This window comes from Thalassophryne amazonica, chromosome 19 (genome assembly GCF_902500255.1).
Source record: "Thalassophryne amazonica chromosome 19, fThaAma1.1, whole genome shotgun sequence".
In the NCBI taxonomy this organism is placed as follows: Eukaryota; Metazoa; Chordata; class Actinopteri; order Batrachoidiformes; family Batrachoididae; genus Thalassophryne; species Thalassophryne amazonica.
Window position 1 is genome coordinate 50,471,718 of NC_047121.1, and position 18,074 is coordinate 50,489,791.

At 40.6% G+C, this 18,074-nt stretch overlaps 1 protein-coding gene across 1 annotated transcript in view; it reads left to right on the plus strand.

Annotated features, from left to right (window-relative positions):
- Positions 1-18,074, plus strand: part of gnmt (glycine N-methyltransferase) — a 45,884-nt gene that overhangs the window by 17,333 nt on the left and 10,477 nt on the right. Inside the window, exon 5 of the mRNA XM_034159563.1 lies at positions 1,035-1,153. Coding sequence (XP_034015454.1) covers positions 1,035-1,153 — 119 coding nt within the window. The remainder of the gene's footprint in view (positions 1-1,034; positions 1,154-18,074) is intronic.

An 18,074-nucleotide genomic window follows, 5' to 3' on the forward strand; every position in this document is an offset into this window, starting at 1 on the left:
GGCCAGTGCAGGTACTGGGAATCTTGTTAAAGTTGAGGGTCACATGGATTCCAGTCAATATCAGCAGATTCTTGAGAACAATGTTCATGAATCAGTGACAAAGTTGAAGTTGCGCCAGGGCTGGATCTTTCAACAAGATGACGACCCTAAACACTGCTCAAAATCTACTATGCATTCATGCAGAGGAACAAGTACAACATTCTGGAATGGCCATCTCAGTCCCCAGACCTGAATATTACTGAAAATCTGTGGTGTGATTTTAAGTGGGCTGTTCATGCTCAGGAAACCACCAAACCTGAGATGTTTTGTAAAGAATAATGGTCCAAAATACCTTCAACCAGAATCCAGACTCTCATTGGAAGCTATAGGAAGCATTTAGAGGCTGTTATTTCTGCAAAAGGAGGATCTACTAAATATTGATATATTTTTTCTGTTGGGGTGCCCAAATTTATGCACCTGCCTAATTTTGTTTAAAGAATTATTACACACGTTCTGTCAATCCTATAAACTTCATTTCACTTCTCAAATATCAGTGTTTGTCTGCTATATGATATATTTAACTGAAATTGCTGATCCAAACAAGCAGTAATTTATAATGGAAAATCATGGAAATCATCAGGGGTGCCCAAACGTTTACATACCACTGTATGTGAAGTGCTCCATGACTTCCAGGCTGTACCCATCAATGTCAATGTTAGGGGGAGCAACTATGCCCTGCGCCATGACGTTTGTCTTCTTCAGACTGATGGTCTGTCTGAACTCCTTAGTGGTCTCATACTCCGTGGTCACATAACGGCCGCAGTAAAAAATATGCAACCATTACTTTTTCCATTTTAATCACATTTCTAATCTCAGAAGATAAACTGTGATGTAGAATTAATAAGCCATTATAAATATGACAAGTGTTTTTTTTTTTTTTTTTAATGGCATCACTCTCATGATCACCTGCATATTCGATGAGAATTAATTAGGTTATTGAGAATTGAACATGTCAAAACTGTTTAAGATAAAGAAAACTGCCTGCTCTGTTTCAGAGTGACCTAACTCAGGACATCTCCACTTCAGTGTTGTGGGTCAACAGTAAGCCTCATATGGTCACTCTGGACTACACCATCCAGGTGCCAAACAACACCCAAAGTGCTCCTGATGTCAGGTAGGATGGTAATGCAACATGAAGCACAGAGTTGTGGGTATTTGAATCTGCAGCAGGATGCCAGATTGTGATAATGTCCCTATAATCATCATTTAAGCAACAATCAAGAGGCATCACTTGTTTGATCCAGTTCAAAGGTAGTTTGTTAACCCACATTACCACTATCAGACTGAACACCTGCACAAGATTTCCTCCTGTCACTGTTGGTCTGAATTTGATATTCGAGATATGCTGCATTTGCAGAATAAAAGCAAAAAATGATAATTATGAAACAGACCAACACCTGAGTGATAAATTCACAGCAGCCTTAATTATATTACAATATTGCCAGCAATCCAGCTTCTGACTGATTTACTCACATCAATATTTTAATTTGAGGGGAAATATCTTGGATACTTAATCCATCAGAGCCAATAAAATCCAGTAGGTTGCTAACAACCTACTTATTAAGACTGGCATCATGCTAATGGTAAATGGACTGCATTTATAAAGTGCTTTTCCATCTGCATCAGACGCTCAAAGCGCTTTACAATAATGCCTCACATTCATCCTGATGTCAGGGTGCAATAGGGGATTAAGGACCTTGCCCAAGGGCCCTTAGTGATTTTCCGGTCAGGCTGGGATTTGAACCAAGGATCCTCTGGTCTCAAACCCAACATCTTAACCACTAGACCATCACCTCCGCTAATCACCTAATGGTAGAAGATTGTAGATATATGGTCAGGTTGGTCCATTCTTAGTTCTAACACACTAACTGGCATTTCCCTCAGGCACTCCGGTGTCCTACCACAATCCAAAACAAACAACAACAACAAAAAAAAACATGCTTATTAAGAATGTGCTCCTTTCTCTGGGGCTGTTAAGCTCTAATTATCATAAGAATTGTGCACAAAATGAAAGAAGCATGAAACTTTCAGGGTTTTCTCTTGATGCCATAAGCTTTGATTTAGGATGTGGAGGCGTTCGCAGTTTGAACCCTGGGGTCAGCTAGAGGCCATTGACCTGTAGGGTATGAAATTTCTATGTATTATATTAGAAACTGATGTCTTAGGACCTAAATGTGATGGAAATGTAAACTAAATGTATATTTCCATGTTTCTGAGCATAAAAACTCATTTCTGATATGTCCAATATCCCCAGAGGTAATTAACAGTCAAAGGTCAAGGTCGCTTGAAAAGATCCCACGTTTTGGTCAATCTAAATATAAAATGTACAGCTTTGTGTTTTATCAAACAATTACATTTAAATATGAGCCAGGCAAAAGAACAGACCTATGAACATGGATACAACATAAATGTACAAAAATATAGGCCTAACCTCAACACGTTAGAAACAACAGACTTGAACTCATAAGAAGGGTTTACAACTTGGTGTGTCCACAACATCTGTCATCATAAATGTTGTTTTCTAAATATAGTTCAGGAGGAGCCCGTAGGATGACTGACAGCCATCAACTCACCTGTCTCCCATCTTCCAGGAGATGTAAACCCACCAGCTCATCCTCATGTCATGTGCCCTCGCCCCCTCCTCCTCCATTTCACTAGTGGTTTTACTTTTATATCCATAGGGGGTGGAAGCGGACACCGTTCTCTATGATCTCCACTTCAATCATTCCAGGACCAAAACCAGCTACCAAGTCAAACATGCGCACTTACATAAGTCGAAAGGGTGAACTAGTAGAACTAGTGAACAATGTTTTAGTCACTGCAGTCACCAGAACATGTGCACAGTGCTGTGCATTTTAATGCTGCCTTTTTACATTTACGGTGCCCAACACAGCCCTTTTTGCAACCACAGTGCACAAGTTCAAAGCAAGCCTGTGATGCCTCAGGGAGGGCTGTCCAAAGTGGCTGCCAAACAACATATGTGTTAATCCATCCCCAGTCTGAGGGACTGGGCAAATGTGGTTGAGGAACCAAGGCAAGGTTCCATATGTTAGCTTGGTACATTGCTCTTTTGATGTGTTGTCTCAAAGCATCTTGTGTAGGGGGGATGTTTTCCAGTGATCTTGACCTCTGGGTGAAAAGATGCTTTCTTGCCTCATTGACTTCTGAGTGTGCACTCGTTCTGCCATAAATCAGTACAGGGTGATTCTTTAGCTACGGGCACTATTGGCCTTGTAAATGTAATTTCCACCACACCATTGCCTTACAATATAAAGCGCCTTGGGGCAACTGTTTGTTGTGATTTGGCGCTATATACATGTGCTCTGATGTCATTGTTTATCTCCATAGAAACTACCCAAACAATCTTTCATACAAACTGTTTAAAGGGACACAGAGACTACCTGCTGCTTTGGACTTGAACTAACAGTCTTTTTCAAGACTTTTTTACTTTTTTTACTTTTTAATTTTTTTTTAACTTTTTACTGTGCTCCAACGCCTAAGGAAGACCTCTAACGGTCGAAACATCGCGACGGAGCACTTTTATCAGCTAACTTTCATTAGCGTTGGCAGGCTAACTAGCTTGCTAACGCTTTCGTTTTTATTTTTATTTTTATTTTATTTTTATTTTATTTTAGCACCGTTGTCGTGTGTTGCCTGTGCTGCTTCATGGCCTGTTTGGTGCCTTGATTGGGGCACTCCTTCTGCTGAATCACCTCTGGATTATTTGCACATTATTCACTTTGTGTGTTTTTAGGAATCCGCTAGCTTAGCGTAGCTACTAGCTCTTAGCCGATTTAGCATGGCGGCTTCTCCTGTCTCTCCCGCACTTTTCTGCTCTGGGTGTGAAATGTTTAGTTATTCCTCGGCCTCCTTTAGCAGTAACGGTACTTGTAATAAGTGCAGCTTATTCGTAGCTTTGGAGGCCAGGCTGGGCGAAGTGGAGGCTCGGCTCCGCACCGTGGAAAATTCTACAGCTAGCCAGGCCCCTGTAGTCGGTGCGGACCAAGGTAGCTTAGCCGCCGTTAGTTCCCCCCTGGCAGATCCCGGGCAGTCGGGAAAGCAGGCTGACTGGGTGACTGTGAGGAGGAAGCGTAGCCCTAAACAGAAGCCCCGTGTACACCGTCAACCCGTTCACATCTCTAACCGTTTTTCCCCACTCGACGACACACCCGCCGAGGATCAAACTCTGGTTATTGGCGACTCTGTTTTGAGAAATGTGAAGTTAGCGACACCAGCAACCATTGTCAATTGTCTTCCGGGGGCCAGAGCAGGCGACATCGAAGGACATTTGAAATTGCTGGCTAAGGCTAAGCGTAAATTTGGTAAGATTGTAATTCACGTCGGCAGTAATGACACTCGGTTACGCCAATCGGAGGTCACTAAAATTAACATTAAATCGGTGTGTAACTTTGCAAAAACAATGTCGGACTCTGTTGTTTTCTCTGGGCCCCTCCCCAATCAGACCGGGAGTGACATGTTTAGCCGCATGTTCTCCTTGAATTGCTGGCTGTCTGAGTGGTGTCCAAAAAATGAGGTGGGCTTCATTGATAATTGGCAAAGCTTCTGGGGAAAACCTGGTCTTGTTAGGAGAGACGGCATCCATCCCACTTTAGAGGGAGCAGCTCTCATTTCTAGAAATCTGGCCAATTTTTTTGGATCCTCCAAACTGTGACTGTCTAGCGTTGGGACCAGGAGGCAGAGCTGTGGTCTTATACACCTCTCTGCAGCTTCTCTCCCCCTGCCATCCCCTTATTACCCTATCCCCGTAGAGACGGTGCCTGCTCCCAGACCACCAATAACTAGCAAAAATCTATTTAAGCATAAAAATTCAAAAGAAAAAATAATATAGCACCTTCAATTGCACCACAGACTAAAACAGTTAAATGTGGTCTATTAAACATTAGGTCTCTTTCTTCTAAGTCCCTGTTGGTAAATGATATAATAATTGACCAACGTATTGATTTATTCTGCCTAACAGAAACTTGGTTACAGCAGGATGAATATGTTAGTTTAAATGAGTCAACACCCCCGAGTCACACTAACTGTCAGAATGCTCGTAGCACGGGCCGGGGCGGAGGATTAGCAGCAATCTTCCATTCCAGCTTATTAATTAATCAAAAACCTAGACAGAGCTTTAATTCATTTGAAAGCTTGTCTCTTAGTCTTGTCCATCCAAATTGGAAGTCCCAAAAACCAGTTTTATTTGTTATTATCTATCGTCCACCTGGTCGTTACTGTGAGTTTCTCTGTGAATTTTCAGACCTTTTGTCTGACTTAGTGCTTAGCTCAGATAAGATAATTATAGTGGGCGACTTTAACATCCACACAGATGCTGAGAATGACAGCCTCAACACTGCATTTAATCTATTATTAGACTCTATCGGCTTTGCTCAAAAAGTAAATGAGTCCACCCACCACTTTAATCATATTTTAGATCTTGTTCTGACTTATGGTATGGAAATAGAAGACTTAACAGTATTCCCTGAAAACTCCCTTTTGTCTGATCATTTTTTAATAACATTTACATTTACCCTGATGGACTACCCTGCAGTGGGGAATAAGTTTCATTACACTAGAAGTCTTTCAGAAAGCGCTGTAACTAGGTTTAAGGATATGATTCCTTCTTTATGTTCTCTAATGTCATATACCAACACAGAGCAGAGTAGCTACCTAAACTCTGTAAGGGAGCTAGAGTATCTCGTCAATAGTTTTACATCCTCATTGAAGACAACTTTGGATGCTGTAGCTCCTCTGAAAAAGAGAGCTTTAAATCAGAAGTGTCTGACTCCGTGGTATAACTCACAAACTCGTAGCTTAAAGCAGATAACCCGTAAGTTGGAGAGGAAATGGCGTCTCACTAATTTAGAAGATCTTCACTTAGCCTGGAAAAAGAGTTTGTTGCTCTATAAGAAAGCCCTCCGTGAAGCTAGGACATCTTTCTACTCATCACTAATTGAAGAAAATAAGAACCCCAGGTTTCTTTTCAGCACTGTAGCCAGGCTGACAAAGAGTCAGAGCTCTATTGAGCTGAGTATTCCATTAACTTTAACTAGTGATGACTTCATGACTTTCTTTGCTAACAAAATTTTGACTATTAGAGAAAAAATTACTCATAACCATCCCAAAGATGTATCGTTATCTTTGGCTGCTTTCAGTGATGCCGGTATTTGGTTAGACTCTTTCTCTCCGATTGTTCTGTCTGAGTTATTTTCATTAGTTACTTCATCCAAACCATCAACATGCTTATTAGACCCCATTCCTGCCAGGCTGCTCAAGGAAGTCCTACCATTATTTAATGCTTCAATCTTAAATATGATCAATCTATCTTTGTTAGTTGGTTATGTACCACAGGCCTTTAAGGTGGCAGTAATTAAACCATTACTTAAAAAGCCATCACTTGACCCAGCTATCTTAGCTAATTATAGGCCAATCTCCAACCTTCCTTTTCTCTCAAAGATTCTTGAGAGGGTAGTTGTAAAACAGCTAACTGATCACCTGCAGAGGAATGGTCTATTTAAAGAGTTTCAGTCAGGTTTTAGAATTCATCATAGTACAGAAACAGCATTAGTGAAGGTTACAAATGATCTTCTTATGGCTTCGGACAGTGGACTTATCTCTGTGCTTGTTCTGTTGGACCTCAGTGCTGCTTTTGATACTGTTGACCATAAAATCTTATTACAGAGATTAGAGCATGTCATAGGTATTAAAGGCACTGCGCTGCGGTGGTTTGAATCATATTTGTCTAATAGATTACAGTTTGTTCATGTAAATGGGGAATCTTCTTCACAGACTAAAGTTAATTATGGAGTTCCACAAGGTTCTGTGCTAGGACCAATTTTATTCACTTTATACATGCTTCCCTTGGGCAGTATTATTAGACGGTATTGCTTAAACACACCAATTAGCTAAACTGCAGGATTGTCTTACAGACATAAAGACATGGATGACCTCTAATTTCCTGCTTTTAAACTCAGATAAAACTGAAGTTATTGTACTTGGCCCCACAAATCTTAGAAGCATGGTGTCTAACCAGATCGTTACTCTGGATGGCATTTCCCTGATCTCTAGTAATACTGTGAGAAATCTTGGAGTTATTTTTGATCAGGATATGTCATTCAAAGCGCATATTAAACAAATATGTAGGACTGCCTTTTTGCATTTACGCAATATCTCTAAAATCAGAAAGGTCTTGTCTCAGAGTGATGCTGAAAAACTAATTCATGCATTTATTTCCTCTAGGCTGGACTATTGTAATTCATTATTATCAGGTTGTCCTAAAAGTTCCCTAAAAAGCCTTCAGTTGGTTCAGAATGCTGCAGCTAGAGTACTGACGGGGACTAGCAGGAGAGAGCATATCTCACCCGTGTTGGCCTCTCTTCATTGGCTTCCTGTTAATTCTAGAATAGAATTTAAAATTCTTCTTCTTACTTATAAGGTTTTGAATAATCAGGTCCCATCCTATCTTAGGGACCTCGTAGTACCATATTACCCCATTAGAGCGCTTCGCTCTCAGACTGCGGGCTTACTTGTAGTTCCTAGGGTTTGTAAGAGTAGAATGGGAGGCAGAGCCTTCAGCTTTCAGGCTCCTCTCCTGTGGAACCAGCTCCCAATTCAGATCAGGGAGACAGATACCCTCTCTACTTTTAAGATTAGGCTTAAAACTTTCCTTTTCGCTAAGGCTTATAGTTAGGGCTGGATCGGGTGACCCTGGACCATCCCTTGGTTATGTTGCTTTAGACGTAGACTGTGGGGGGGTTCCCATGATGCACTGTTTCTTTCTTTTTTGCTCCGTATGCATCACTCTGCATTTAATTATTAGTGATCGATCTCTGCCCCCCTTCTCGGCATGTCTTTTTCCTGGTTCTTTCCCTCAGCCCCAACCAGTCTCAGCAGAAGACTGCCCCTCCCTGAGCCTGGTTCTGCTGGAGGTTTCTTCCTGTTAAAAGGGAGTTTTTCCTTCCCACTGTGGCCAAGTGCTTGCTCATAGGGGGTCGTTTTGACCGTTGGGGTTTTTCATGGTTATTGTATGGCCTTGCCTTGCAATATGGAGCGCCTTGGGGCAACTGTTTGTTGTGATTTGGCGCTATATAAGAAAAAAGTTGATTGATTGATTGAAGGGACATTACATTGTTGTGGTGGAAATTACGGCAATAGTGTGGGACAACTACATTTTGTTTAAAAAAATCACAACAGTTGTATGACATTGAATACCCCAATTATGTTTTGATTATTTTACTGATATTTTATTCAGAGATATTTTAAAACATTAGAAAAAACATTTTGTTTACCATTCATTTTTATCATTGAAGATCAAAAGTCTGGGTGTGGGACAAGCACAAAACAGCAATATTTGCATATAATGATGCTGAAAAAAGGTGAAAAAGTCATCATAGACTACTAGAACAAATTTCTTAACACACTTTCATTGTAAAGATAACTATAAAAGTGTGAAATTTCCCCTTTTTTCTGTTTTTCATACAATATGACCAAAGGACATAAGTGCCCGTAGTCTAAGAATCACCCTACAACAAAACGTTCAAGCTGAGACAAGGAAAGATCACTCAACTCTTGAGGCATCGGCAACATTTCATGGAAAGCCTCTGTAACCTCTGGATATACGTACACGCCATGTATCCCAGGCAGTCTTTTTACCACGACCACAGAATGAAGAAGTTGTATCACAGCCAGTAAAAGAATGAAATGCTAGCAGTACAGAGCTAGTGGAAGGACCCAGTGCAGCAACCACCTTGTGAATGGCTATATAACAGAAACTGCTACGAACTCCAAAGGCAATCCACATTTCCTTCAGACTGACTTTCTTGAAGACATCCACTGCCAAGATGACCACATCAGAATCAACAGTTCGCACCATCACTTTCTTGGTTCTCTTGTTGGCTGCATCTGCCACATGAAGAAAGAGACAAGTATCAGCTTCCTCATGAGTGCATGGACACAGGAGACTCACGGCACAACCCCCAGGAGAACAGAGGACAGTACTATTGTTTGTGGCATACACTTCTTTGTCAAGATGTAATGGTGTATTAAGCACTTGGATAGAGAGAAATTGAAATAGCTCAGCTTTGTTTTCCTCCACACACAAGAAATCTTTCAGGTTCTTTAGCATCAGAGTGCCTGGTTCCACTCTTGCACTCCGAGTTCTCTTTCCTCTCCTCTATCTTGCCATGGCTTTTAGGCTATTTGTTTGGTACACATCCCAAACAATGTCGATGTGTCTTGTGCCTTTTAACTGTGACACTATGTATGCTATAAAAACACTGTCAGCATAGTCCTGAAAGGTTTTAGCAGTGCCTGGCTTGAGCATATGCCCAGCTGCAGCACCATCAATTAATACAGCTTCAACATAACCAACAGTGGTTTCTGACAAGCTAATATGTGTGAGAAAATGTTGTAGAGCATGTTCACCTCTGCATGAAAATAAGTCTGTCTGTGCCTCCAAATTATGCCTATTATTTAGATCAGATAGCATAGATATTGTAAGGACAACACACTAAATGAAAGAAAATGAACAAGAAACTATATTTTAAGTTTGGGTGATGCATAACAGCATTGTTTGCTAAAATACAAAGAAGCTGTACATTATATATTTAGATTGACCAAAATGTGGGATCTTTTCAAGCAACCTTGACTTTTGACCCACGAGAGTGACTGTTAATTACCTCTGGGGATATTGGACATATCGGAAATGAGTTTCCCATGCTCAGAAACATGGAAATATACATTTAGTTTACATTTCCATCACATTTAGGTCCTAAGACACATCAATTTGTAATTTCATACATAGAAATTTCATATCCTACAGGTCAATGACCTCTACCTGACCCCAGGGGTCAAACTGCGAATGCCTCCAAATCTTAAATCAATGCTTATGTCATCAACAGCAAATCCTGAAAGTTCCATGCTTCTTTCATTTTGTGCACAATTCTTATGCTTAACAGCCCCACTACAAGGCAGAGTCTTTACAACTGGAGTTGGTCCCTTGGTGCCGGACTGTGGCTGCTCACTGCTCCTAGTGGTTGGATTGTGTCTAACTGTAATTTGGATTTAGTTAAATGCAGAGGACAGATTCTGTTGCATGTATATGTACAATGACAAATTCTTCTTCTACTCCTGCACTGGTCTTAGATGTTGAATTATAAATGTGATGCATGGCAAATAGTCTCTTCAGATATTTCCTAGAGTTTTGGCAGAAGCAGTGACCCTGCAAATTGCAGTGAGTCAGTGAATATACACTGAACAAAAATATAAACGCAACACATTTTTGCTCTCATTTTCATGAGCTGAACTCAAACATCTAAAACATTTTCTGTGGACACAAAAGACAATTCTCTCAAATATCGTTGACAAATTTGTTTAAACCTGTGTTAGTGAGCACATCTCCTTTGCGAGATAATCCATCCCACCTCACAGGTGTGGCATATCAACATGCTGATTAGACAGCATAATTACTGCACAGGTGTGCCTTAGGCTGGCCACAGTAAAAGGCCACTCTGAAGTGTGTCGTTTTATCACACAGCACAATGCCACAGATTTCACAAGTTTTGAGGGAGAATTTGGCAGTACATTCAACCGGCCTGACAACCATAGACCACATGTAAACATACCAGACCAAGACCTTCACATCCAGCATGTTTACCTCCAAGATGGTCTGACACCAGCCACCCAAACAGCTGCTGGAATAATCAGTTTGCAGAACCAAAGAATTTCTACGCAAACTGTCAGAAACCATCTCAGGGAAGCTCATCTGCTGCTTGTCGTGCTCATTGGGTTCTTGATCTGACTGCAGTTCAACATTGTAACCAACTTGAGTGAGCAAATGCTCACATTCAATGGCGTCTGGCATGTGTGAGAGGTGTTCTCATCATGGATGAATCCCGGTGTTGCCGATCTTACGGTCACCCTAAAAATCAGTCCACCCTGCCTTCACTGCACATGCGTCATTTCTAAGCATCAGCAGCGATTTACCGATTATCACCTCGTTTCTGCTTCAGACTGCCCTCCAGTCATCATCTGTCTCAGCGCCCAATATCTGAAGCTTTTGTACAACATTCCTTTCCATATAAATTCAGCATTATTTCATAATAAAAGATGGGGGAGCAATCAGAGTGCCACAGCAGCATGTCTGAGTCTGACATGCTGATGCTGCACCTACATCATTTCGGAGCATCAGTAGGGATTCACAGATTATCGGCTCATTTCTGCTCAAAAACTGACTTTAGAATGATTTAAGAGGTTTTACCTTGTCACCTGATGGTTAATAATCACATTATTCCCTTTGATTGCTTTGGGGGTAGAGCAGACGTCTCAAACTGATTCCAGGAAAGGCTGAGAGGGTGCAGGTTTTCTTTGTAACCACCCACTCCACCAGGTGATTTCATTGATTAACATCACTTTGAGCAAATGGAATCAGTTAATCAGTAAAATCACCTGGTGGAGTGGGTGGTTACAAAGAAAACCTGCACCCTCTTGGACCTTTCTGGAATCAGTTTGAGACCTCTGGTGTACAGACTGAGTCACTCTCAGACGCATGCGCAGTGAAGCAGGGCGGATCTATTGTTAGAGGGGACCGTTAGGTCGGGAACACCAGTTTAAATTTTTCAGGGCAGATGGCATACAGCATGTGTGGCGTTGTGTGGGTGAGCGGTGTACTGATGTCAGCTTTGTGGAGCGAGTGGCCCATGGTAGTGGTGGGGTTATGATATGGGTAGGCGTATGCTGTGGACAATGAACACAGGTGTATTTTATTGATGGGATTTTGAATGCACAGAGATACTGTGATGAGATCCTGAGGCTCGTTGTTGTGCCATTCATGCACAACCATGACCTCATGTTGCAGCATGATAATGCACTGCCCTATATTGCAAGGATCTGTACTCAATTGCTGGAAGCTGAAAACATCCCAGTTCTTGCATGGCCAGCATACTCACTGGACATGTCAGCCATTAAGCATGTTTGGGATGCTCTGGATTGGTGTGTAACATTGTGTTCCAGTTCTTGCCAATATCTAGCAACTTCACACAACCAATGAAGAGGAGTGGACCAACATTCCACAGGCCATAATCAACAACCTGATAAACTCTATGCGAAGGAGATGTGTTGCACAACATGAGGCAAATGGTGGTCACACCAGATACTGACTGGTGTTCTGACCGCCCCCCCAAAGCAAGACTGCGCATTTCAGAGTGGCCTTTTATTGTGGCCAGCCTAAGGCACACCTGTCAATCAATCAATCAATCAATTTTTTTATATAGCGCCAAATCACAACAAACAGTTGCCCCAAGGCGCTTTATATTGTAAGGCAAGGCCATACAATAATTATGTAAAACCCCAACGGTCAAAACGACCCCCTGTGAGCAAGCACTTGGCTACAGTGGGAAGGAAAAACTCCCTTTTAACAGGAAGAAACCTCCAGCAGAACCAGGCTCAGGGAGGGGCAGTCTTCTGCTGGGACTGGTTGGGGCTGAGGGAGAGAACCAGGAAAAAGACATGCTGTGGAGGGGAGCAGAGATCGATCACTAATGATTAAATGCAGAGTGGTGCATACAGAGCAAAAAGAGAAAGAAACAGTGCATCATGGGAACCCCCCAGCAGTCTACGTCTATAGCAGCATAACTAAGGGATGGTTCAGGGTCACCTGATCCAGCCCTAACTATAAGCTTTAGCAAAAAGGAAGGTTTTAAGCCTAATCTTAAAAGTAGAGAGGGTGTCTGTCTCCCTGATCTGAATTGGGAGCTGGTTCCACAGGAGAGGAGCCTGAACCTGTGCAATAATCATGCTGTCAAATCAGCATCTTGATATGCCACACTTGTGAGGTGGGATGGATCATATCGGCAATGGAGAAGTGCTCACTAACAGATTTAGACAGATTTGTTAACAATATTTGAAAGAAACAGGTCTTTTGTATAGATTAAAAATGTTTTAGATCTTTGATTTCAGCTCATGAAAAATGGGAGCAAAAACAGTGAAAAGCAATGAACAGATTACAATGAAATTTGGTGAGCAAATACAGTACAACCCCAATTCCAATGAAGTTGTGACGTTGCGTGAAATGTAAATTAAAAACAGAATACAATGATTTTCAAATCCTCTTCAACCTATATTCAATTGAATACACCACAAAGACAAGATATATAAAAGAGAAAAATAACTGGTGCAACACAGAAATAAGTGCCAGAAAATTTAATAATGTGCTGAAAGCAAAAATGTTCAATGGGACTAACATTTCGATGTGAGAGTCACATCTTCCTCAGAGTCCTGCACAAAGAGAGATGGTACAGCTTAAATACTAATAAGAAGCAGGTGTCCTAATGCTTTCAAAGGGGCATGACCATCCGTCAGACACAACACTTACTCAATTAGTAATCAGTTCATGATTAGAAACACACTGTCCCAAAACACACAAAACTAAAACCAGACTAAAAAACAATTATTAGAGAAAACAAGTAAATTTTAGATCTCCATTCAGACCAAAAGGTTCCAAGGTGCCTAAAGTGTAAATCCAAAATGCTTCTCTACATAAGAGTTTTTTAATAATATCACCACCTCTGGGTGGCGCTATGATTCTCTCATTCCCTCAAAATTTTAAAGATGCTGGAGAACCATGACCGTTTATAGTGCCTTGCCATGGCATAGGTTAAATTCTGAGTACGGATTGCTGTTTTATGTTCAGCTATCTGTAATTTAAGTTGACGTTTTGTTTGGCCAATATATGCCAATCCACAAGGGCATTTTAAAATATATACTACATGAGTGGTATTACAATTGATAAATGAAGAAATAGGATATTGCTTACCAGTGTGAGGATGAGAGAAACATGAAGCATTAGTGGAATTTGAACAATGTGCACAATTACCACATGTGAAGAAACCTTTTGGTGGGCTGGAGAGCCAGGCAGTTGAGACGGGACTGATCATATCTGAATGAACAAGTCTATCACAAATTTTATGGGCACACCTAAATATAAATTTAGGTGGTTCAGCACAGATGTCTTTAAGTGTGGGATCACTCTTCAGAATGTGCCAATATTTATAAATTATGTTTTTTATTCTTCCCACAAATGGAGTATAGCAGGTAGAAAAAAAAAACAATTTAGATGTTGAAGAAGATTTAGATTTTTTTTTTCTTAAGTAAAGAGGCACGATCAGTATTTAGAGCTCTGTCCCATGCTTTACCAATGTTAGTTCTACTATAACCATGTTGTTCAAACAGAGTTGCTAGATAGGCTGCTTTTGACATAAAGACCGTGATAGAACTACAGTTTCTTCAAACTCGCAAGAACTGACCCACTGGTATGTTGCGAACTCGTAAATGTGACTACAGTCACTATAGTAGGATTTAAATTTGAAGATGGCAAAAAATTTGATTTCTTTTTAAAAGGAGTAACTTCTCTTAGAGGCTCACTAATATTAGAATCCAAATCCCTTTTATTAGACTCATTATTAGATTTGGAAAAAAAATATTTCAAATGCAGCTGTCTAAAGAATTTGAAAGAATCAACTATAAGAGAAAAAGAGTCAAGGTGGTTAGACGGGGCAAAGGAGAGTCCTTTCTGAAGAACCGCTGTCTCAGTAGCTGTAAGGACAGAATCAGAGATGTTAATCAGTCTCCTCAGATGCATCCGCAAGGACCAGCGAGTGGGCAGCGGGGGCTCTCTTCTTCTTCCCCCTCGAGCCCCGCTGCGTCTTACTGCTCGACGAGTGGGGCCTTCATCCAAAAAAGAGGAACTGCTGGATTGAGAGGCACCACGACCTTAAAAAGAAATCAAGTTTTTTGCCGTCTTCAAATTTAAATCCTACTATAGTGACTGTTAGCCAGGTAGGTGAGTGGGAACTTGCTAAATTAGGGGCTTTATGTCCATCTAAAAATAAGAATATGACAAAGAGTGAATTGGATGTATTACGATCTTTGGAATCCAGACGGGATATCATCATTCGCCCCGCCGATAAGGGGGGTGCTGTTGTTGTTATGGGGTTGGAGAAGTATGAAAATGGTATATTGAAATGGTTGAATAATGCCAAACACTATCAACTTTTATCTTCCAATCCCACCTCTAATATTAATAGTATGATTCATGAATTTATTGACTCATCTCATAAGAAGGGCTGGACAACAGAAAAAGAGACGGCCTTCCTTTTAAGTGAATACCCTCGTTGTCCAGTATTTTATGGTGTACCCAAAATTCACAAATTGGATGATCCTCCATTACGGCCCATTGTTTCTGGAATAGGGAGTCTTACTGAGCCCCTTTCACAATTTGTTGACTTCTTTCTGGCAAAGTTTGTTCGTAAATTACCTTTGTATCTTGAGGATACCACTGATGTTCTAAATCTAATCAATAACTGGAATTGTGCAAGTGATGATATCCTTGTGTCTTTGGATGCACAAAGTCTATATATACTCAACAAAAATATAAACGCAACACTTTTGGTTTTGCTCCCATTTTGTATGAGATGAACTCAAAGATCTAAAACTTTTTCCACATACACAATATCACCATTTCCCTCAAATATTGTTCACAAACCAGTCTAAATCTGTGATAGTGAGCACTTCTCCTTTGCTGAGATAATCCATCCCACGTCACAGGTGTGCCATATCAAGATGCTGATTAGACACCATGATTAGTGCACAGGTGTGCCTTAGACTGCCCACAATAAAAGGCCACTCTGAAAGGTGCAGTTTTGTTTTATTGGGGGGATACCAGTCAGTATCTGGTGTGACCGCCATTTGCCTCATGCAGTGCAACACATCTCCTTCGCATAGAGTTGATCAGGTTGTCAATTGTGGCCTGTGGAATGTTGGTCCACTCCTCTTCAATGGCTGTGCGAAGTTGCGACGACGAACTGGAGTCAGGTCGAGACCCCGATGAGGACGATGAGCATGCAGATGAGCTTCCCTGAGACGGTTTCTGACATTCCTGCTGTCAGCATGCCAATTGCACACTCCCTCAAATCTTGCGACATCTGTGGCATTGTGCTGTGTGATAAAACTGCACCTTTCAGAGTGGCCTTTTATTGTGGGCAGTCTAAGGCACACCTGTGCACTAATCATGGTGTCTAATCAGCATCTTGATATGGCACACCTGTGAGGTGGGATGGATTATCTCAGCAAAGGAGAAGTGCTCACTATCACAGATTTAGCCTGGTTTGTGAACAATATTTGAGGGAAATGATGATATTGTGTATGTGGAAAAAGTTTTAGATCTTTGAGTTCATCTCATACAAAATGGGAGCAAAACCAAAAGTGTTGCGTTTATATTTTTGTTGCGTGTACATGCATACCTCACCACGCAGGCTTAGAAGCCATTTCCATCTATCTTGCCGAACGTCCTATTGATGTGCTGCCACCTTCAGAATTTTGATTAAATTGGTTGAGATTGTCTTATCGAATAATTTTTTTTAAATAGACAAATTTTATCTACAACTACAGGGGACTGCTATGGGGAGTGCTTTTGCTCCATCATACGCCTGTTTAGTGATGGGCTTTTGAGAAGAGAAACATATCTTTAGTACTGAAAATAACCCTTTTCACTCAAAAATATCATTATGGCGCAGATACATTGATGACGTACTCTTAATTTGGAGGGGCACATATGATGACTTACATCAATTTTTGAATTATATTATTCCACCACGGATTATTTATCTTTTACTATGAACTATAATCCTCATTCCATAGATTTTATTAGATCTCACTATTTATAAGGATGTCAATTTTTTTGCAATCAACTATTTACCACAAACCTCTTAGTAGAAATACTTTATTGAGAGCTGATAGTAATCATCTGCCCTATTTAGTTCGCAACATACCAGTGGGTTAGTTCTTGCGAGTTAGAAGAAACTGTAGTTCTATCACGGACTTTATGTCAAAAGCAGCCTATCTAGCAACTCTGTTTGAACAACGTGGTTATAGTAGAACTAACTGATAAAGCATAGGACAGAGCTCTAAATACTGATCGTGCCTTTTTACTTAAGAAAAAAATCTAAATCTTCTACAACATCTAAATTGTTTTTTTTTTCTACCTGCTACACTCGATTTGCGGGTAGAATAAAAAACATAATTTATAAATATTGGCACATTCTGAAGAGTGATCCCACACTTAAAGACATCTGTGCTGAACCGCCTAAATTTATATTTAGGCGTGCCCGAAATATTCGTGATAGACTTGTTCATTCAGATATGATCAATCCTGTCTCAACTGCCTGGCCCTCCAGCCCACCAAAAGGTTTCTTCAGATGTGGTAATTGTGCACATTGTTCAAATTCCACTAATGCGTCATGTTTCTCTCATCCTCGCACTGGTAAGCAATATCCTATTTCTTCATTTAGCAATTGTAATACCACTCATGTAGTATATATTTTAAAATGCCCTTGTGGATTGGCATATATTGGCCAAACAAAACGTCAACTTAAATTACAGATAGCTGAACATAAAACAGCAATCCCTACTCAGAAGCATTCTGGATTTACACTTTAGGCACCTTGGAACCTTTTGGTCTGAATGAAGATCTAAAATTTACTTGTTTTCTCTAATAATTGTTTTTTAGTCTGGTTTTAGTTTTGTGTGTTTTGGGACAGTGTGTTTCTAATCATGAACTGATTACTAATTGAGTGAGTGTTGTGTCTGACGGATGGTCATGCCCCTTTGAAAGCATTAGGACACCTGCTTCTTATTAGTATTCAAGCTGTACCATCTCTGTTTATGCAGGATTCTGAAGAAGATGTGACTCTCACATCAAAACGGTCCCTTTGAACATTTTTGCTTTCAGCACATTATTAAATTTTCTGGCACTTATTTCTGTGTTGCACCAGTTATTTTTCTCTTTTACAAATTAGTCCTACCTGGTTGCACCAGATTTGTTTGTGCTATACAGAACCGCAGTGAACTCTTTGTTTTTGCTCATCAAGATATTTAATGTTCAAACTGATAAACTTTATTGTTTTTGTGCAAATATTTGCTCTTTTTGAAATGGATGCCTGAAACACATTTAAAAAAAGCTGGGACAGTGGTATGTTTACCAC